A 22,004-nucleotide genomic window follows, 5' to 3' on the forward strand; every position below is an offset into this window, starting at 1 on the left:
AAGGGACTGGGGACAAGGGTGCTGTTTATGGGGGGGCTAGGGAGGCAGTTGCTGCTCCTAAAGTTTGAATACCTGGATTTCATACTTGAGATCTTCTCAAAGCCTGTGCCCTGACTCCAGAGGCAGCTCTTAACTGCAGCAGAGTTTGAGCTGTTTGCACCTTTGACTTTGGGGCAGGGAGTTTGTTACAAACAGAGGGGCTGTGTCTACATTGGCAAGATTTTGTGCAAAAGCAGTTAGTTGCTTTTGTGCAAAAACTTGCCACCTGTCTACACTGGCCGTGAGTTCTTGCGCAACAACACTGACATTCTAACGTAAGAAATCAGTGCTTCTTGCACAAGAACTATGATGCTGCCGCTCAGGAATAAGCCCTCTTGTGCAAGTGTTTCTGCGCAAGAGGCCAGTGTAGACAGGCAACATTAATTTCTTGCGCAAGAAAGCACGATGGCTAAAATGGCCATCGGAGCTTTCTTGCGCAAGACAGCGTCTACACTGGCATGGATGCTTTTGTGCAAAAGCACATCTCTTGTGCAAAGGCACGTGCCAGTGTAGATGCTCTCTTGCGTGAATACTTTAACGCAAAAACTCTTGTTAAAAGTATTTGCGCAAAATCTTGCCAATGTAGACGTAGCCAGGGAGGCAAGGGATTCAGAATAACAACAGGCTGGGCAGTCAAGTTGTTGAAAGATTGTTAGATCATCATTAAAGCATTGCTGGGTACTCCACTTGAAACAGAGGTGGGGAACCTTTTTTGGGTCAGGGGCCACTGATCCATAAAAAAACCAGTTGGGGGCTGCACATTAATGAGAAGCAATGTGAGCAGCCCCTGGCTGAGAAGGAGAAAGACACTCCCCATATTCCCCTTGCACATCAGAGCCTGTGGGGTTCAAGCTGGTAGATTTTGTGATGCCCCAGCCCTGCGGGTGGGTGGCAGGGGGGCTGGAGCCCTAGTGCTGAGCCTCAGGGACCAGATCCAGGCAAGCCGTGGGCAGCATCCGGCCCCTGGGCCGGAGGTTCCCCACTCCTGACTTAAAAGATGGGAGGGGGGGGGAAGAATTGGAATGAGTGTGTTGCTGGGATCTGCATTTGGACCACAGCTGTTAAACTTATAAATGTTCTTGAAAAAGGAGTAAATAGTAACGAGTCCAAAGTTGACTGCAAAGAGCTACAAAGGGATCTCACAAAACCAGGCACGTGGCAACACAAGGGCAGACAGAATTCAGAGTTGATAAGTGCAAAGTAATGCACATGGAAAAATATAATCCTAACGGTAGTTACACAAATGGTGGGTCTAAAATAGCTGTTGCCATCAAGAAAAAGATCTTGGAATCATTGTAGATAGTTCCCTGAAAACATCTGTTCAGTGTGCAGTGGCCATTTTAAAAACTAAAAATGCTAACAATGTTGGAAGTCATTAGGAAAGGAACAGATAAGATAGGAAATACCATACTGCCTCTATATAAAGTCATGGTATGCCCGCATCTTGAATACTGTATGCGGATCTGTCACTTCATCTAAAAAGAGATGTATTTGGAAAAGGTACAGAAAGGGCAACAGAAATGATTAGGGGTAAGGAACAGCTTCCACATGGAGAGATTAACAAGACTGGGACTTTTCAGCTTGGAAAAGAAATGACTAAAGGGTGGGGAGATACTTTAGAGGTGTAGAAAATAAGGAATGGTGTGGAAACATAGAATAAGGAAATGTTATTCATTCCTTCACTAATATAACACATGAAGCTGATCCAATTCAATTCATAGGCAGCAGATTTAAAACAAACAGAATAACTTTTGCACAGTCAACTTGTGGAACTCTTTGCCAGGAGATGGTGGAAAGGTCCAAACTATAACAATAAGAACAAAATAAGTTCAGGGAGGCTAGGTCCACAGTGGCTTCTAGCCAGGATGGGCAGGGATGATGTTCCTAGCTTCTGTTTGCCAGAAGCTGGGAATGCATGACAGGGGACGGATCATGATGATTACCTCTTCTGTTTATTCCTTCTGAAGCACCTGGCGTTGGCCACTGTTGGCAGACAGGATACTGGGCTAGAAAGAGCATTGGTCTGACACCGTATGGCCTTTCTGATGTTCTTATATAAAGCTGAAATGTATCTGCCCACTGCTGTAACCCACTAGACCCTCCACCCCTTCCAGAGCTGTGAGAGCACCCAGGAATCCTGACAGGGTTTGAAGGTCTCCACAGAGTTAGTAACAAGTAAGAATATACATGTCTAGACTGGCCAGTTTTTCTGGAAAATCAGCCTCTTTTCCAGAAAAACTTGCCAGCTGTCTATACTGGCCGCTTGAATTTCCGCAAAAGCACTGACTTCCTACTGCCTGAAATCAGTGCTTCTTGCGGAAATACTATTCTGCTCCCGTTCAGGCAAAAGTCCCTTTTGCACAAAAGGGCCAATGTAGACAGCTCAGATTTGTTTTCCGCAAAAAAGCCCCGATCGCGAAAATGGCGATCGGGGCTTTTTTGCGGAAAAGCGCGTCTAGATTGGCACGGACGCTTTTCCGCAAAAAGTGCTTTTGCGGAAAAGTGTCCGTGCCAATCTAGATGCTCTTTTCCGAAAATGCTTTTAACGGAAAACTTTTCCGTTAAAAGCATTTCTGGAAAATCATGCCAATCTAGACACAGCCAAACATTTTAAGGCTAGCCAGTGTCCCTTAAGTGATTTACCACAAGATGTCAGAGTAGAGCTGAGTGGGTCTAATTTGTATTTATTTTTATTTCTTTTGTATAGGAATTAGATACAGTGCTCATATCAGCTAACTCCTAAGTCATCTGCCAAAAAAGTAGAGTTTTCCAGTGCCGTAGAAGCCCCTGGTGATGTGTGTTGGGGGAGAGATGAGTGGATGGGATTGCTCCTCACCCCCATTTGTTGCTTGGCTCAGTAACACTGCTGAAGCCCCTGTCCTTAGTCCATTCCCCCATGTTATCACTCTCTTCCCCTCCATCATGGCATGCACAGGTTGCCCTCCCCTACCAAAATCTGAAATGGCACCCCTGACTAGGGAACTGTTGTGTGCAGCAGAAGCAAACTGGAGATCCTTAGAAATATTCTGTTCCTGAGAGCAAGGAAAAGGGATTGATCCTGCAGGCCAGAATCCTTGTGGGATTTGTTATGCTTTGGGAGTGGTAACGATCTCATGCTGCCACCCTCTTCTGTGCTACTTCCCCTGAGACAACTGTTCCTCCCCAGCCCTGCCCGTTGGGTGCCTGCGAACCACGGGGGCATGTTATGTACAGAAGTTTACATTCAGCACTGCGAGAGGCAGTCGGGGGAGAAAAGCATTTCATACATACTTCGTCTTTGCCTCTTGCCCTTCACCACCTTGCTGCTGCCTGCTAGATCCATCAAGCTTAGAAAAACCACCACCAGAAATAGTCCAAGCTGCATAGTAACTTCCCAGTGCCTAGAATGCAGGGTGGTTGGAAGAGTCCGTTGCACAGCGTGGTGTCTAGCTTTGCTCCTGCTAGTGCGACTTGGGCCGGCTCAGAACAGAAAGTCTGTACACGGTGCCTGGTACAGGACCATCTCCGCACACCATAGTAACAGCCACAGAAAACTTAGGTAGCAGGTAACATGAGTCTACCTTCAACCCCATAAGGAGCAGAGGAGCTTGGATCTAGTCCCATCTGGGGGCCGGCACTCCGTGAGCGTTAGCTGCTTGTAGCGTCCGAATAGACACACCCAAACTGGAAGGGAAAAGGAAAAGATTAAGCTGGTGGTAATAATAAATGTTATTGTATGTCTTGTGCAAGAACGGCTTGGCTGGACGCTGCAAGAATTGACACACAAGCACCGACTGAAATAAGGGGCAGGGAGGAATAACAGCATCACAGAGCCTTGGAAGGGCAGAAAGAAGGGCCCAAGGAGGAGACTGACAGGTAAAATTACTTCACAAACATATCCTCAAGTTCCCATTTGCTTAAGAACCAATGGCAGCCTATTTCCTTTGAGAAAGTGAACATGACTAAGTATAATAAGGGATGCCCTGTTTCTGGCTAGAATTTCCTGACGACGCTTCGGAGCCTGAGCCTGTCTCATCAGCTTCTAGAGAAGCCCTTGTAAGCTGCCAGATGCAGCGTTGTCAAGTGGCCTTGCTGAATAGTGACTTAATGTGGGCAAGTGGCCATTTATCTGATCCTAGCTCACTGAGGTTTCACGGCTGCATGGAGGAATAATGCTTCTTGCCCTCCCTCACATGGAAAAGGGACAATTGTCCCTCAGGCAGATCAAAACTCAAAGGTTCTGGTCCCCCGGAAATCACATTTTGAAATGTCTGTTAATCCCAGGTCAGAATTACAAGCCAACATTTCCTGCACAACAAAATTTAACTCCCTCTTAACGTGCAGCAAAATGACTTTTACAGCACACATCAGTCAGCTCTGCCCAGAACGAGGTCCAACGTTTTCCTAGAATTAAAACATTGTCATTCTCTGGTTCTGGTGGCAATTTAAAGGAGCTAGGGCTTTGAAAACTGCCCTTGCCATTGTAGGGGCAGCTCCCCCAGCATTGATGTGCCTGGGCACGTTGTAAGAGAGCCCCTATCCCAAGACATTAAAACCTAAATAGACAAGGCAGAATTATGATCCCTGTTTTGCAGCTGGGGAATCGAAGCATTGAGTGATTAAATGACTTGCCTGAAGCCATGAAGAGCCTGACACAGACCTAAGGAACAATGCCTAATCACCTTGGTCCAGGACCAGTGTCTTAACCACAAGAAACTTTTCCACTCCGGTGATACTAACCTGCCCCAGAGCAGATTCATTCATTCATATTTAGAATGATTTCAGGATCATGGAATTGCCAGGCTACATCAGACAGGGATCAACACCAGCTGCTGCAGAGGACAGGGTAAGAAACCCTGCAGTAGCAGATGTGAGATAATTTGTCCTTATGATGGTCTCATCCTAACTCCTGAATGCTTTAAGCCCGGAAGCAGGGAGTTTTACCTCCCTTCCAATATCCTTCTTTCATCATTAACTGTAATGTCTCTGATTATTCCTGCCCTTGAGGTAAATGCCTAATTGAGCCTCAGATCTTGTTAAGTTTCTAGTCTCAGTGGCATCATGTGGCAGTGAGTTCCATGGTCACACACAGAAGATCTTGATGATCCTTGAACAAAAGATTTTGAGGAAAGCAACAGGTTTTCATTATAAAAGCAGCTTCCTTCCGGCTCTAGCACGACACTTCCTAGACTGAGCAAAGACAGATAAAAGGGGGGTACACTTACGGATAGGAAATGTAATCAACAGCTACGGCATTTGATAGTAACTGCAGAACTAGCAGGCTTGGCTTAGACTCCAGACACATGCACACTGCCCAGACAGTGCCACCCAGGGAACAATTGGAAATGATTGAGGAGGTGTTTTTTCCCTCTGTGTATTGTGTGTCTGGGAGGAAGCGAGACATCCTGGCTAAATAGAAAGCTCTGACACAGCTCTTCTGAAGGCAGCTGGCAAAGCAACACCCTTCCCATGGCTGCTATTGTGTGGGTCTAAAGGGGATGACATTCAATCTGTGAGGTCAAATGAAACAGAAAAGGATTTTAATCCCTTTAAAATAACTCCACTTCACCGATGCTGCCAGGGCCCGTCTAGACAGGACAGGCATTTGGTGGGGACAGCAGTTCTATGGCACAACAGGAAATGGGTTTATGCTGACTCTAAACCACTAGGAGCTTGGGATGGTGAGGGATCTCTCTCACGCTGCGGGCAATGGGCTTTTGGCAGAGTTTCTAGACTAGGATCCCAGGTGCCTGGCTGGCGTAAATCAGCGCTGCTCCATTGGCCATTTGCATCAGCTGCGGAGCTGGCTGGAGGCCTCCACAGTGACTCTGTAATCAGTCCAAGCCAAGCGCCATGCTGCTAATCTCAGGGGCTGCCTACAGTTCAGGGAAGCAGCCTCTCCCTCCCTCGGCCGGGAGCAGCCAGGGGGCTGTGCGCAAGCTTTGGCTTCCTACCAGCGCTTGCAAATGCAGCCTCCAAGATCACTAGCAGGCAGGTACCAACCAGCCACGCCGGCCCGGAGAAGAGGGCCAGGCGGAGCTTTCAAACCCATTACCTGGGGGGGGGGGGGGTCACCTCGCTGGTCTCCCCTCCCCCCAGGGACTTCTCCTGGGCACCTCTCCTGGCTTGGAGACACCAATGGCTGACGAGCCTTCTGATGGGCATTCCTGTGGCTGCCCCCTGGCTCTCTCAGAGGTCTCTTTTGCACTGTCACCATAGTAACCAAGAGCTTAAGAGAGGGGAACCTAAGGCCCGGAGGCCATATGCAGCCCCCGGCTTGCCTGGATCTGGTCCCCAATGCTCTGGGCACACCCCCCAGCATTAAGGAGCACACGCTGGTGCTCCAGCCCCCACGCCATTCCCCCATGGGGCTGGAGCATACAGAGTCTACTAGCCTGGATCCCTCTAGGCTCTGGTATGGGGGGAGTGTCTTTCTCCTTCTCAGGCGGGGACCACGTCTCTGACGGGATTTTTTTTGTGCGCTGCTCACTTGTGTGTCAGCCCCGACTGATGTTTCGGTGGGTCAGCCCCAAAATGGTTCCCCACTCCAGTTCACTACGCTCCTCTGTGCACTAAACCTACTTTAAAATATCACGTCTTGGGCAGTCCGACTCCTCTTACTCAGCTGGCAGTTCCCAGGCTGGCTTTGGTGTGCAGAGAGAACAACAGTTCCCCAGCCCCAGTACATGCCCTAGTCCTTTGTCCCACCTGGTGCCCAGACAGCAAGGTTCTCATCCATGATCCTGAGACCCAAACCAAAGCCCAGTACAGCCGGCGGAAGCCTCTCAGGCCACTGAAGGCCTTTTCCTCCTTGCTCATTGTGGCTTGGCCTGCTTCCATCTGGAAGGAGCAGATTCACTCTGACGCAGCAGCTGAGGGTGGGAATGTGCCCCAGGGTCAATGCTGGGCAAAAGCCAACTCCATTGCTGAAGACCGGCTCTAAGGCCAAGAGGAATTCGGGGCTACCTACTGTGGCAGCTCAGCATGAGAAGAAAGAAGGAGGTCTCTAGCAATGACCAGAAAGGGGGAGATCTCCTTTTGTCACAGGGCCAGCACCGCACAAGCCCGAGGAAATCTGTGCAAAGGAGCTGGATTTGGGAAAGTTTCTGTTCTGAGGCCTGGTCTGCACTAGTTTAGATAGAGTTCAGCCACTTAAGGTTGGTTTTCTAAACAGGGATTCCACACTACCGAGCCCGTTCCGTCGCCTCGAAGGGTGCTGAAGTCAGTGTCGGTTCTCCTCCTTTTCACGAGGAGTAATGCAACATGCAACCTGGCATGGTTGAATTCACAGTAGTGTAGACCCAGCGTAGAGAAAGTCGAGCTTCTTGGCCTCCAGGAAGCATCCCCCAGTACCCTGCTCTGACCAGGACTTGCACCTCTACTGCTCTCCAGGTGAACAGCAAGGCTACGTCAAGACTACCAGCCTCTTTCGAAGGAGAGCATCTAGACTACAAGCAGATTTTTTGAAAAGGCGAGCCGCTTTTTCGAAAGAGAGTCTAGACGCTGTCTTTCGAAAAAGCACAGTTTGCATTCAATAGCGCCTTTGTTCGAAAAAGCACTTTCGAAAAAAGGCATTATTCCTTGTAAAATGAGGTTTACTGCGATCGAAAAAACTGCCACGTTCTTTCGATTTACTTTTGAAAACGTGGCTGCAGTCTAGGCGCAGATGACGGTTTTTTTTTTTTTTCGAAAAAAGGCTACTTTTTTCGAAAAAACCCTGTAGTCTAGACACACCCTAAAAGCCCTGAGAGAATTTGAATTTCATTTCCCATGTGGCCAGCGTTGTGAGCGCACCTCAGAGCAGGCATTACACTGGAGCAGCACACGTGGCCATGACTTCAAGTTCCATGGGCACAAGTTCCCAGGGGCGCAGAAGAGTGCCAGCATGGAGCATGCAGGAGATCTTGCATGCTTGTAACAATCTCCAGCACCAGCTTGTAACAACCCCCCAGCACTGTCTGGCAGCAGATTTGAACACAGCACTAAAGTACAGACCTCTACTACTTGAGCTGGAAGAGGAAGTCCTTTAGCTGATGGCAGTAGTAGACCATCATCCTTTATTGGATCAGCTACTAGAGGGGAGCACAACTCCTGTATCATCCAGAGGTTGTGGTGTTCATGTTAAAATGGAACACCAGGGGCTGTTTCGGTTGCAGAACAATGCTGAGGGCAATGGACCATTACTTACATCCCGTGCCAAGGGCCACTGCCACCCCGCTCTCCTCACAACTTGGAACTTTACCACAGCCCTGTTATGCTCCCTCCCTCCCCAAAAAACCCTGCCCTGGCAGGAGCGCAGTGCTCCCCATGGGCTTGAGTCGCTTCTGTAAAGACCCACCTGTGCTGGGCTTTGAAGGCTGTTTGCTGCCTGCTGCTATGGAGACACTGTCAAGTGCTCCAGCTCCCCATAGGAGTGTTTACTCAGGCGGGGGAAGGAGGGGTGATCCTTGTGCTAAACTAGCCCCTTCCCCCAGCCTGCCGGACACACCTATGAAGGGAGGGTGCACAGGGACACGGGGCGCAAGCTGGTCTGGAGAAGAGACTTGTTGCAGAGGGGGATTGAGGCTGAGTTTGGCCCCTTCTGCAGCAAAGGGCACGCCCTGTGCACTTATTCTAGTCTGCAATACCCTTTCCAGCATCAGCAGCCAGCAGCTCCTAACAATGGCTTCCCATGCCCAGTTATCATTGTACTCCACTGGGATTCACAGAGCTTGCCAGAGAGACAGCCTTTGGCGTGGGGTTGGGCACACCTGGTACCCACCTCCTCGGGCTCTGTCCTCGCCAGAGGGAGTCACTGTCCTCCACTGAGGCGCCGTGGGAGGGAGGTAGGGCTAGTGAAGGCAGCAACAAGCATTCTGCTCCAAACAAGCATTTGGGGTTCCAGGCAGGATCCCACCTGCTGCAGGTGGCTTCTGGGTCCCTCCACCCCCAACACAGAACATAGCTACAGGGAAGGGGCAGTTGTCTCCCCACTCACAGCGGGGTTCATATTGGAGCAACATGCAGCCGGGCTCTGATCACAGTCGGGGCCAGTGGTTTTCAAACTTCTTTTCTCGTGACCCAGTTGAAGAAAATTGTTGATGGCCAAGACCCAACATAACTGGATTAGAGTGCGGGCTCCGGGATGGGGCTGAGGGGGAGAGCTTTGGAGTGTAGAGGGGGGCTCCAGCTTTGGACAAGGGTTAAGGGCTGGGGCAGGAGGGGCTTACCTTGAGCAGCTCCTGGTCAGCAGTGTAGCAGGGGTGCTAAGGCAACTTCCTGCCTCTCCTGCCACCGCCGACCATGCTGCACCCCAGAAGCAGCCAGCAGCAGGTTCCCAGCCAATGGGAGTGCAGAGCTAGTGCTCAAGGCTGGGGCAGTGTATGGGGCCCTGTGCTCTCTCCTCCCCACCCCACTTAGGAGCTGGGCCTGCTGTTGGCCACTTCTGAGGCACAGAGCAGTGGGCAGTGCCAGGACAGGCGGGGAGCAGTCGCACAGGTCACCTGATCCCCCTGCAGCAACCCCCTGATCCCCTAGTGCCTGGCATTCTACCACCCAGCACTGGGTGATGGCCTGTCCTTTGAAAACCACTGGACTGGGCGATACTGACTTGTGCATACGGCGGCTCAATACTTCCTGACAGTCACAGCCGCCCCTTGTGTGTGACTCAAGCTAGATGGTCATTTGCTGCAGGGAGCATTTTTGCTCCAATTCCTCGACATCTGCACTGGCTTTCCGCTGCAGTTTTGTGTGTTGCCTTTGATCCAGAAAGCCTTGTATGGCTTGGGACCTGACTGTGAAACCCACTCATCTCCCCATGTGTGCCCCACTGCTGAGAAGATCCTGGTAACATCTGCAGGCCAGAGACAGGGAATATGCAGGGAGAGAAGAGGGCTGGATTCTGGGCTGCATTTCTCTTGCTGCTCCAGCAGACTCTGAGATTCAGAAGAAAGGTGAAACACATGGCGGGGTGGAGCAGCTGGCACGTCCTGCCTCCCTCTTTGCCTGCAGACAGGGTCCAATTTTCCCAAAAGAGTTGCCAGTGCAAAATCAGTCACCGAACCCTTTCTGCATGCTGTTAACCTCTCACAAGGTCACAAGGTGCTCCTGCACCTCTGGGCTTGCCATGTCAGTAAAAAAATTGCTTGAGCCCTGCTCCTATTCCATTCCAAATGAAGCCCTGCTTCATTCCAAGTGTTCAGTATTGGAAATTCCAGCACCGTTCCTTTCCAGTGGACACACAGGTCCCTGGGTTGCTTTCCCCTTGCTGATTCTAGCAGGTTCCTGGTTCAAATACTCAGGGTTCTGGGTTCAAAATTGGCTTCTGAGAGCTGTCTCCAGTCCTGCAGAGTTAGCTGGCGAGGCAAGCATTCCTAGCTGTAAACACAGCTGCTAGAACTTTCACTGGGAAACCTCCCCGCACGCAGAGAGCTAGCAGCATGTCTATCTATGCCCTGCTTACATGCCCCACTCAAACCCTCCAACTGCGCCTTCTTCCATGCACAGGCCTTGACATTTCACCGGAAAGCAACCTCAGAGGATGCCAGCACACTCAAAGCGCATTCCTTTCACAATGCAAAAAATTTTTTTGCAGCATTTTCCATGTTCTCCCCCATACTAAACCTCAGATGCCAGGGCTGGCTGCCGGCCTAGCTGAGCAAGCAAGTTTGTGTCCTGACTGGAGATGGGGCACGCTGAGAGAGTTAGCTAAAATATTGCTTTGCTGCAGATACTCCAGAGATTTGAAACCAAAGGGACCATTTGAGCCTGATCTCCTGTGTAATGTACGTCTAAAATACCCAGGAGAAGTCAATAACAACAGATTCCAGTGTTTCCTGAAGGCACTGGTGTAGGTTCTTGAGGTGCTTTCATCCGTCACACAGCGAAGGAGGAATGTCAACGGATGGGGTAGGAGGGCCTGTCTCCAATGCTTCCTCCCAATCTTGGGCCATCCTTCGGGCTACTGAAGACCTCCATCAAGCCCCGGTTGTTGCAAACGATTCCCATTCTAAATATTGGCAGGGTGGTAAGAGATGTATGTCGTTCTCCCATCAATGGGGAGAATTTAACATAAACTGAATTGCTGTATGGTCATTTTGTGGAGAGACTTGTCCTGCCATCCAGGATGACAGCACTTTCTTTGCAATTGTGTCAGGATAAATTGGTACCTAAGAACCCCATTCAAACCAACTAATGTAAGCCACCTCCAGAATTCACCACTAGCCCTCTCCACATAAAATGAAATAGGCCCACGTGATCTGCTGGGAAGACTGAAGAAATAATTCATAATACCCAAGTTGCTGGTCTGTTGCCCATGGCTGAACGTATCAAGCAACGCATAATGTGAATGAGCTCTCCTGAAGGGTTTCTAAGTCTGAGAGAGAAGGGCTAGAGGACTGTGTGAGGACTGGAGACAGGACAAAGGAGATAATATTCCAATGGCACCATCATACAACCCCCTGGGGAGATCCATCCGCCGGCCCACTGGTTCGCAAACACAGACCCTTCTGGATACACAATAGGAATGTTTGAGGGAGGGGAAGATGGCATCAGGGCTTGGAGCTGGCTGAATAATTTGTAATTTGTAACGGATGATCTATCTGATGAATTTTCCCGTGTTGGCTCTTGGTGTAAAGGGCAGATTTCTGGAATTTATTCATTTTTTCCATGTTATTTCCCAAATAGTTTCACTGCTGCTGAGCCGTTTTGATTGGCCATTTGGGTGACACAGTACAGCCCTTTCCCGACTGCATGACTGTAACGCTTAGTGTCAGGTTTGCCACGCAAATACTCGCTCTTACACATTCAGAATTTGCCTTCCACTAATATTTTGCAACTTTGATTTAAAATTCAATGTTCCAGTGAGAATTCTTGCCTGTACAGCTCAGCCACTGGCTGGGATATTTGGAGGAACGAAGGGAACACAGTCCAGGAAAATGGCTGATGACTGGAACAGACGGGTGAAATTCTTCCCAGGCAGAGAGGCGCCGGCATCATGCGTGTCGGACACGGGACAGACCCAACACCCCCTAGAGAAGTGCTTTTCAAACTTTTTTTTCTCATGACCCAGTTGAAGAAAATTGTTGCTGCCCGCAACCCAACATAATTTGATTGGCTCCAGGGTTCCGGGGTGGGGCTGAGGAGGAGAGCCTTGGAGTGTAGGAGGGGCTCCAGCTTTGGGGGTGTCAGGGCTGGGGCAGGAGGGGTGATCTTGAGCAGCTCCCGGTCAGCAATGCAGCGAGGGGGCTAAGGCAGCTTCCTGCCTCTCCTGGCACCACAGACCATGCTGCACCCCAGAAGCAGCCAGCAGCAGTGGGAGAACGGAGCTAGTGCTCAGGGCAGGGGCAGTGTGCAGAGCCTTGTGCACTCATCCTCCCCCCACCTAGGAGCCAGGGCTCCCATGCAGTCTGCGGTGCTAGGACAGGCAGGGAGCAGCCTTAGCACCCCCACTGGTGACCTGATCCCCCTGCAGCAAGAGACCCGGTGCCCAACATTCCACCACGCGGTCCTGGGTCACGCCCTGTAGTTCAACAACCAGGGTGTGTCTAGACTACATGCCTCCGTTGACGGAGGCATGTAGATTAGCCAGATCGGCAGAGGGAAATGAAGCCGCGATTAAAATAATCGCGGCTTCATTTAAATTTAAATGGCTGCCCCGCTCTGCCGATCAGCTGTTTGTCGGCAGATCGGGGCAGTCTGGACGCGACGCGCCGACAAAGAAGCCTTTCTTGATCGGCACAGGTATGCCTCGTGAAACCAGGTTTACCTGTGCCGATCAAGAAAGGCTTCTTTGTCGGCGCGTTGCGTCCAGACTGCCCCGATCTGCCGACAAACAGCTGATCGGCAGAGCGGGGCAGCCATTTAAATTTAAATGAAGCCGCGATTATTTTAATCGCGGCTTCATTTCCCTCTGCCGATCTGGCTAATCTACATGCCTCCGTCGACGGAGGCATGTAGTTTAGACGTACCCTCACTGAACTAGAGCACTAGCCTACCGAGTCCCCCTTTGCACACTCCCTGGCCTTGTTTTTAAAACAGGAGCTTTGGCTATCCCAGCTTCTCCCCACCTCCCTCTCTCTTCCCTCGCTCCCAGCACGGCACAGTTTGCTAGGTCCATGATGGTGTTTTCTGCTTTTCTGAAGCATGAGGAACTGCCTTGGTGAAGGCTAAAGGCAGGCGCCAGGCTGGAGAGGCCTGCACAGGGAAACCAATGTTCCTCTGCACGTCAGCTTGCACCAAAATAGCCAGCTCAGACCTTTGCTGTTCGGGGCCAGGCTGTAGCAGGTTGCTGCCTTGGGAGGGGTTTGTTTTGCCCTGTGTTTGACAGGACTCTCCACTTTGTGGTCTCAGTCCAGTTTTGCACCATTAGCCCCCTGGTACTGACAGCTGGTCAGCCAATGGGAGTCGACCAAACCCTCTTCAGCATAGCCAGACAAGCCTCCATTGCCTGCCATGCCCAGGGCTGCGGTGGAGAATGAGTTCCAGCGGGCAGCCAGACTGGGAAGTTGAAGACGGACAATGATGGAACTTTCTGCCTGGTACTGGGTGGACTCCCCAGTTCACAAGTGTCCTGGAAGGCCACCCCCCTGGGGCTTGTCCTGCTAGCGTTGGGCACAGGCCGGATCTGAACGTGCTGTCATCCTGGCTTGGCTGCGGGGCACCTCGCGCACTATGTGTAACCCACACACCTACAGGGTGGGGTGCACCGTCCCAGACAGTGGCACTTCGACCACTTACAGAGAACATAATGAATTTGCTCTACAGCCTTAGCTGAGAGCCAGCTGGCTGCTAGCTCATGCGATAGAGGCTCCGGCACTAAGCTCCAGAGGTCCTAGCTGGGGGACAACCGGACCTGTCATTTTCATCCTACATTTGCCTCCCTTCTCTATAGCACCAACGTCTGTGTCTCCCCCTGTGAAATGTTCAGATTGGATGCCTCAGACCGGACTATTAACACACCAGGCTGCAGACTGTGAGACCTCTGGGGCAGGGACTGGCTTTTACGTTTCTTTTTACAGCCGCTATTGCAATGGGGCCCTGGCCTGTGAGGAGGGCCTGGATGTCCTACTGTCCAATAGACAGTGAGGAATAATAATAATGAATGGGGTGGTGGTGGGGGATGGGGGTTCCTATGCTGCGGCTACACAAGGACAGTCCCTTACACCCGCAGTGCAAAGAACAACACTCTTTCCCAGGAGACAGACACTGGTGTGATGGGACCAGGAGCCAGACCCACCCTGCAAACCCCCGCACAAAAAGCAAGCAGCTGCATGGGATTCCCTGAGGAAACAGGTTGTGCTATCCTGGGTGCCCCCTTGCTACAGTACTGTGCACCTGGTGATGAAAGACACTTTCCAAACATGGACCCCTTGTAAAAGGAGGCTGCCTAAAACACTGGGCCAAGTTCTCCACGGGTGTATACTGGCCTGCCTGCAAAAGTGCCTCCTTCCACAGGCAGCTTGCTAGGAGATTGTCCCCTTCTCCTGGTCTTCGTCAGGTTCCAGTAGCTGAGCCGGGTGGCCGACTGATCCAGGGCCGCCTGACACTGCACAGATCCTGGTTCAGTAGCTCAGAGGAGTGAGTCCTGCCCCACTAAGCTCCAAATCCTAAAGACGGCTGTATCAATGTCCTCGTCTCTGGCTGCTTTGCTGCTGCCTGTCCGAGCTGGGAGATCCAGGCAATGCACTTTTCCTGAGCCAGGGGGACAGAATCAGGCCCAATAGAGAGATATTATGTCCCCCGACTTTAAAATGCAGCCACCTCTTGTATGGAAGGATTTTGAATAACACTCAGACAGACTCCACCATGGCTCAGGACGAGCAGGGGAGCATTGCGCTGCCTATGGAAGCTGCAGGGGGAACTTGGGGAAGCCAGATGCCATTGCAGGAACCTGAACACTGTTATTGGGAGCACTGCTGGGGGGAGGGATAGCTCAGTGGTTTGCGCATTACCCTCCTAAACTCAGGGTTGGGAGCTCAGCCCTTGAGGGAGCCATTGAGAGAGCTGGGGCAAATCTGTGAGGGTTGGTCCTGTCATGAAGGCAGCAGACTGGACTCAATAACCTCTCAAGGTCCCTTCCAGTTCTATGAGATAGGGCCATTCACAAGTGCTTGGAAGCTTGTGTCCCAGTGGCAGGGCTGGCTGCGCCTCCACCCCTCGTCTTGTCTTCCTGGCTGTGACTCTTCAGGTCTGAGGCCTTGAGTCTTTACCTCACTAGGGGGACTGCCATGGTTTGCCAGGCTCAGGCCTACAGCTCTGTGGGTCTGGCACTGGCAGCACTTCCTTCCGGGGTGGTGAACAGAGAGACCCCAAAACAGCCTTCTTACACAGAATAGCATTTAATCTGAACAGTGGGAGCACAGCAAGGGAACCTCCAGCCCAGCACATATCTCTTGCCAAAGTCCTCAGCCTCTGGCAGGCAGGTTCTGCCCCAAAAGCACCTGACCCGTTGCTCCAGGAAGTGTTTGTCTTTACACCCCTCGGTGGGTTTTTGATCCTCATCCCATCACAGGGAGTGAGCCTTCCTGGGGACAGCGCTCTGGCAAGCCCAGCAGGGAACTGAGGCAGCGCAGAAAAGCAAACGTCCCCAGCGTTTGCCAGCAGCTGAAACTCAGGAGCCACCCCTCTCTCCTGGGTGTTTTCCCTGACAGACCCCGAGAGTGAAGTAACGCTATTGATGCAGACAGCCCACAACACAATTGTGACAGGCTGGATCACAGAAGTCCCCAATGTGCTGGTCAAGCCACTGATGCCCACCTTCTGGGACTCCCCACCACCCTGTCCTGCTGGACGAGGAGCTCTGGTCTCCCTCAGTCAAGGCACAGAGTTGGGGTTACCACCTCCCCTGCAGAGAAGCACAAATGCTGAACCAGCTCAGCTCTGGGAGGACTCAGCTATAAGACCACTAATAGAACCCATGAAACCACCCCCCAAAAGGGACCAACTCCTCCCAAAATAAATCCGTCTTACCCTGTCTAAAAGTTTTGCACAGAGAAAACTCATAAAATGTTTGTCCCCTTTATCAATGAAAGAGAGAGATGCACAGTGGTTGCTTCTCTGCCCCCAGTAACAAATATAATAATACTGGGTGTGATAAAGTGTTTTTATCAAGTATAAAAAGAAGGATTTCAGTGGCTGTAAGTGAAAACAGTCAGCTCAAAGTAAGTTACTAAGTTAAAATTAAAAAAAAAAAGATGCCAGCTAATTCTAATATACTAAGAAACTTGCTACGTGCAAATTCTTACTCTAAAAACAATTGAAGCATTTTACTTGAAATAAGAACAAGTCAGAATTGATTTTTACTCTGGTCTGGGTCTGCAGCTTTTCAGATTTCTTTAGAGTTTTTTGTTTATAGGTTTCTTCATGTGGGAAGTGTGGTATGGTGATTTCAAAAGCCAGCTGAAGACAAAGACCTGATTAGTTTCCGTTCTTTACATAGACTTTCCTCTAGAGCAGGAACCCTTTGTTAAGTGTCTCCTGTGGAAAAGTACCAGATTCAAGACAGATTCCAGTACCAGATGTCATGGTCACATGTCTTTCTAGGACCGACCATAGTTTGGGCTTACAGGAAAAAAATCATTCACAGGCCATTGGTTTGAGTACTGAGCCATTAAGTTTCTAAAGTAGCATATTTAGAACAAAAACTGGCTCCACACTTCATATTTCTAACTTCACATACAAGAATGATACATGCACAAAAATTGAATATACCACTCCAGCAGATAGTAAACTTTAAAAATGATGTGTTCCATGGCTGGTTTTACATAAAACATCTTCAAGTTATGCATATTGCTATTCATAAGCCAATTTTCATAAAGCATGGGGGGCATGACAACAATGTGTGGGGGGAGAAGGGCTCCTAGGTGGAGCAGTGGAATGAAGGAGCTGTCTTTGAGAGGAGACGGGAAGAGCTCGGCTTGTTTAGTCTAACATAAAGCCGGCTGAGAGGGAATCTGACTGCTATAAATACAGTGGGGGTAAATACCAGGGAGGGCGAAGAGCTATTGAAGCTACACAAAAGCTGGCACAAGAACAAATGGGGATAAACTGGCCAAGAGCAAATCCAGGCTGGAAATTAGAAGGTTTCTCACCACCCGAGGGAAGAGGTTCTGGAACAGCCTTCCAGTCAGAGATAATGGGGGGGGGAAAACAACTTAATTAGTTTTAAGAGAGGGCTGGATAAATGTATGTGTGTGATTGTATGGTGGGTTCTAATGATGGTGGGGATAGAGCACAACAGCCCTTGGGCTCCCAGTTTGTCTTGTAATCTTCAAAGATCATGCTTCAGGGTTTCAGGCAGCCAGCTGCAGGGGTCAGGAAGGGATTTGTATTCTGGGTGTTTGTTTTATCTCCTTCCTCTGATGTGATGGGCCACTGGATGGGATGGGGTGAGCCAGGCTCTGAGCTGTCATTGAACATTCTCTCTCTCTGGTGCTTGGCAGCAGGGCTGTCCTTGCCCATAAGCAGAATATGCAGTGGCGTAGGGCACCTGAAAATTTGGGGCACCACTGGGTTTTAATGTCCACCCGCCTGCCTCTTCCTATCCCTGTCCTGTGGCTCTGCTTCCTCCGGAGAGGATCCAAGTTAACTAAGGGTGCATCTACGCTGCACCCATAGGTTGAAATAAGATACAGTAATTCCTCATTTAACACGTGCCCGCTTAACACGTTTTCACGATAGCACGATTTTTTTAAAGGAACGTTTTTTGAATTACACTACCGTCTCTGGAATAACATGATTTCCTCAGCCGGCCCATTGCTGGCAGCTGCGCGGGGCTTCCCCCACCTCCCTGCAAAGCGACGGAGGATTCACCACTTGCCGCGCCGTTCCCTGGCGACCCACCCACGCCGGACCTGTCACGGGGCATACTTACAACCCAATTCTCCTCCCCTCTCTTCCCCTCCCCTTCCCCAGAGCCAAACACTTCCCCTCCCTGCTGTAACCCAGTCTCCTGTCCCCCCCAACCTTATGTCCCGTCCCATCAGACACGACCGCTTGAAATGCAACCCCCACCTTTTCCATTATTTTCAATGGGAAAATTGACCCCGCATAACACGTTTTCACTTAACACGATCATTTTCTGAAACATATCTATAGTGTTAAATGAGGAATTACGGTACGCAATTTGAGCTATGCAAATTGCATATCTTATTTCGCTCTAATTTCAAAATAAACTGCTATTCCAAAACGTCCCTGTATCCTCGTGGAATGAGGGTACAGGGAATAGCGAGTCTGTTATTTCAAAGTCTATAACGGGCTGGTTCAAAAGACGCAGAATAGCTGTCCCGAAATAGCGCCGCAGTCTAGATGTGCCCTAAGTGACAACGCCTGCTGGACCTGCCAGCAGAACGCTGGACCTTGTGAAAGAGCCATTCCAGTCGTGATGAAGCCATTTAATAGGCATTTGCCAACCCCAAGTCCATCCTGTCCGTTTCTGAATTGACTGTCAATCGACAGGATCTGGGTTTAAAATTTGCTTTAAAAATATTGCATTGGTGTGTTGCTGAAGATGATAAAATCACAGCTCTGAAAAATCGTTCCTTCCTCAGCTGCCGTCAGGCAGAAGGGCACCGGTTTAATGGTATTGCGTGGGGCGCCATACATCCTAAGGACGGCCCTGCTTGGCCTGCTGGTTCTTGCCCCATGCTCAGGGTCTCACTGATTGCCACATGTGGCGTTGGGAAGGAATTTTCCCCTAAGTCACATTGGCAGTGCCTCCCCATTGGGAGTGGGGTTGCTTTCCTTTGCAGCATGGGATGCAGCTTGCATGCCAAGACAATATGTGTGTGTATGTCATGTAATCATCACCTTGCCATTATAGGGGCCTCGGCTCCTCCTCTTCTCTCCTTGGGACACAGAACAGTCCGGTCTCTGGAGCGCTGTGATACTTTGGGCTCATTTCAGTCGTTGGGTTTAGTGTGCGGGTGCTGGCCTGACACATACAGGAGGCTGGACTTGCTTATCTGGTCCCATATGACCTTAAACCAGTGATGGGCTCACTGGGGTTTCACCTGTGGCCCACGGAAGTGTGGAGCCCCAGTGCAGAAGAGGTGCGTGCAGGAGGGGGCATACCTCTGGCCCACTGAGACGAAGGAAGGCCATTCATGTTACCAACTCACTTGTCTTGGTTGCCCATCACTGCCTTAAACTCTATGCCTCATGCAAATGTAGCATCCTTAGGCCCTGATGCTCTTTACAAAGCTTGGGTAGCTTCCCTTACCCCCATTTTATGGATGGAGACACGGACACAGACACCTACCAATGGCCACCTGGCAAGTGGGGTGGGCCTAGAAATTAAGCTTCCTACATTTTCTGCTTCTGCTCCATCTTCCCTCCCATACTTGGAGCTGCTTGTGCAGTGCTTGGAGTCACTTGCCAAGAGCAGCAAAGCCCAGATATTATAAACTTACAAATCTTGTCGGGAAGCTCAACTAATCATTGGAGAAATTTGGTGTGGACAGGAAAATCTTTTTCTGCCAACAGCGCCTAGTCCTCAGCTTTGTTAAATAAACCTAAATACAGATTAAAATAAATCTTCACTAGTTAAACAAAGCAAAACGACAGCCTTTCACGCAGTGATTCAGCCTGTGTTTATATTACACCAGCTCCGGTTTTGCTCCACCTGCAGCCCACTGGCTACTCCCTCCCCCCACACCTCGTGCGCACGGAGGCACCGGAGCCCTGCCTTTACCTGCTCCTCTCCCCTTCCCTCCCTCCCAGGACTTTTGGTGCACACAAATCACCTGATTCGCACTCTGTCCCCGCTCCTCCCCCTCCCTCCCAGAGCTGGAACACCGCAAACAGCTGATTCACCACATTCCGGCTCTGGGAAAGAGGGGGAGGAGCAGGGACGGAGTGCGAATCAGACTCCTCCGAAAGTGCTGGGAAAGGAGCAGGTAAGCGTGGGGATCTGGTGCCCCAGTGTGCAAGAGTTGCATGGGGGACCACAAGGTGGCATGTGGCGCCTCTATGGCAGGGGTGGGCAAAAGCCTCGCAGAGGGCCGGATCCAGCCCGCCTAGGGCTTTGATTCAGCCCACGAGGCAGTTCCAGGCCCCGCCCCCTAATGCATCGCCTGGGAGCCGGAGATGTATGAGCCCTTTGAACTGCTTCTATTCAAAGGACTTGTGCTTGCCGGGCGGCTGCCAGGCAACAGGTTAGCAGAAGGGCCAGGAGCTGCCAGCCATGTTCTGTGAATTCTAAGCCTCCACCCTAGACAGCTCTGGAAGGATGCTAGCCCCCTGCACCCTGCCATCTGCTCCAGGTCCCTTCCATTGGCCCGAAGTCAGGGAACAGGGACCCCAGGCCAAGCAAAACTCCCAGTAAGGTAGCTCTCATCCCCGCCCCTTCTGCCCAAGGCCACGCCCCTTCCAGGTTGGCCCGCGTCCACTTCTGAAATTTGTGAAGTGGCCCCCTTTCCAAAATTATTGCCCACCCCTGCCCTATGGGCTGAATGCCACAAGTTGCCCACTGCTGTGTTAGGTTTGCTTTAAAAGGTGAAATGAAGCAGGTGATCTGGCTTCTAGCTCTGACGCTGCCCCTGCATTGCTGGTTTCTCCTCTCCAAGCCTCAGTTTCCCCATCTGGAGAACTGGGCGAAGGCCAGCACCAGCCCAAGAGACGTGCTTTTAAGCTATTCCAGTGAAGAGTGCCATGTATATTTATAGTTGGATCATTTAACTACCAGAGGGTGCCTGGCATGCTTCTGGCCAGTAAACATCCGTCCACATCCACACGCAAAGCCACTTTGTTCTGCTTAATCCCTCAGGCAATAAAATCGGCAGCGTTAAGTCAAATGTACTAACCAGAAGGCCTTTACTTGATATTATATTTCAAAGCCAAAGTTCTGCCAAAACCATAAACCATCAAGCTAAGCAATGAAAAAAAAAGAAAGAAAGAAAGAAAAGAAAAGAAAGAAACCTGGCAGCAAAATTTTTCTCAGCATTGTTGCCGGCTGAGTCCTTCCACCAGCTCCTGCAAAGCCCTCACATCGGCTCTGCACCGTCTGTGCTAGATACACCAACAGGCAGTGGGTCTAGAACAGACGCCTGCCTGCCAGTGGTCCCACCTCCGTGCATGTACCTTGCGTTAACCACCTCACTTTCACATCCACCCACCCCCTTGAGCTGGGTCCAGATTCGCCCTCCAGGCGCCTGCTCACTCTGTCACTACGTAGCAGCTTTGGACTCAGATGCCACCGCGCTGATGAGACTGATGAGGAAGGAGGCCCGCGTGGTGAGGGTGCTAGACTGGGCCTCCATTCCGTCCTTGCTTCTGCCACAGACTCACCGGGGACCTAGGGCAAGTCACGTATCTGTGAAAAGAGGGTGATAATGCTCCATTTCTTCCACCCTTCCTCTGCCCGGCCGGTTTAGACCAGTGGTTTTCAAACTAGACCAGTGATCCAGGACTGGGTCAGGCACTGGGTCTCATTCCTGCAAGGGAATCAGGTGACCAGTGTGGGGGCTCAGGCAGCTTCCTGCCTGTCCTGGCATTACAGACTGCGCTGTGTCCTAGAAGTGGCCAGCAACAGGCCCAGCTCCTACATGGGGTGGGGAGGGGAACATCGCATACTGCCCTTGCCCTGAGCACTAGCTCCACGCTCCCATGGGCTGGGAACCTGCTGCTGGCTGCTTCTGGGGTGCAGCATGGTCAGGCCAGGCAGGAAGCTGCCTTAGCCGCCCTGCTGCACTGCTAACTGGGAGCTGCTCAAGGGAAGCTCCCACTGCCCCAGCCCTGACCCCCCTTCCAAACCTCAGAGCCCCCTTCTTGCAGCCCAAACCTCTCCTCCTCCTCCCCACCCCAGAGTCCACACTCCCGTCACATTATGTGAGGTCATGGGCAGCAACGGGGTCAGGAGACATTTTTTTTAAACTGCTGATTTAGACTGTACGCCCTTGAGAGCAGAGACTGCCCCTCACTAGGCGTCTGTGCCACCTCTAGCAAGCAACATGGTACTGCAAAAATAATCATTAGAATCATTACTACACGTACCAGTGCTCCAGGGTCGC

The 22,004-nt window shown here is 50.9% G+C and overlaps 1 protein-coding gene across 2 annotated transcripts in view; it reads right to left on the reverse strand.

The window, feature by feature from the left end:
- Positions 1-22,004, reverse strand: part of RSPO1 (R-spondin 1) — a 46,510-nt gene that overhangs the window by 19,350 nt on the left and 5,156 nt on the right. The window contains exon 2 of one of the 2 annotated variants that reach the window (XM_006134252.5): positions 3,600-3,702. In XM_006134252.5, coding sequence (XP_006134314.1) covers positions 3,600-3,642 — 43 coding nt within the window. In that variant the 5' untranslated portion in view covers positions 3,643-3,702. Of the gene's footprint in view, positions 1-3,309; positions 3,703-22,004 lie in introns of both variants that reach the window. The other variant, XM_006134251.5, reaches the window with a different exon arrangement.

Source organism: Pelodiscus sinensis, chromosome 26, assembly GCF_052426305.1.
Source record: "Pelodiscus sinensis isolate ZL-2025 chromosome 26, ASM5242630v1, whole genome shotgun sequence".
Taxonomy (NCBI): Eukaryota; Metazoa; Chordata; order Testudines; family Trionychidae; genus Pelodiscus; species Pelodiscus sinensis.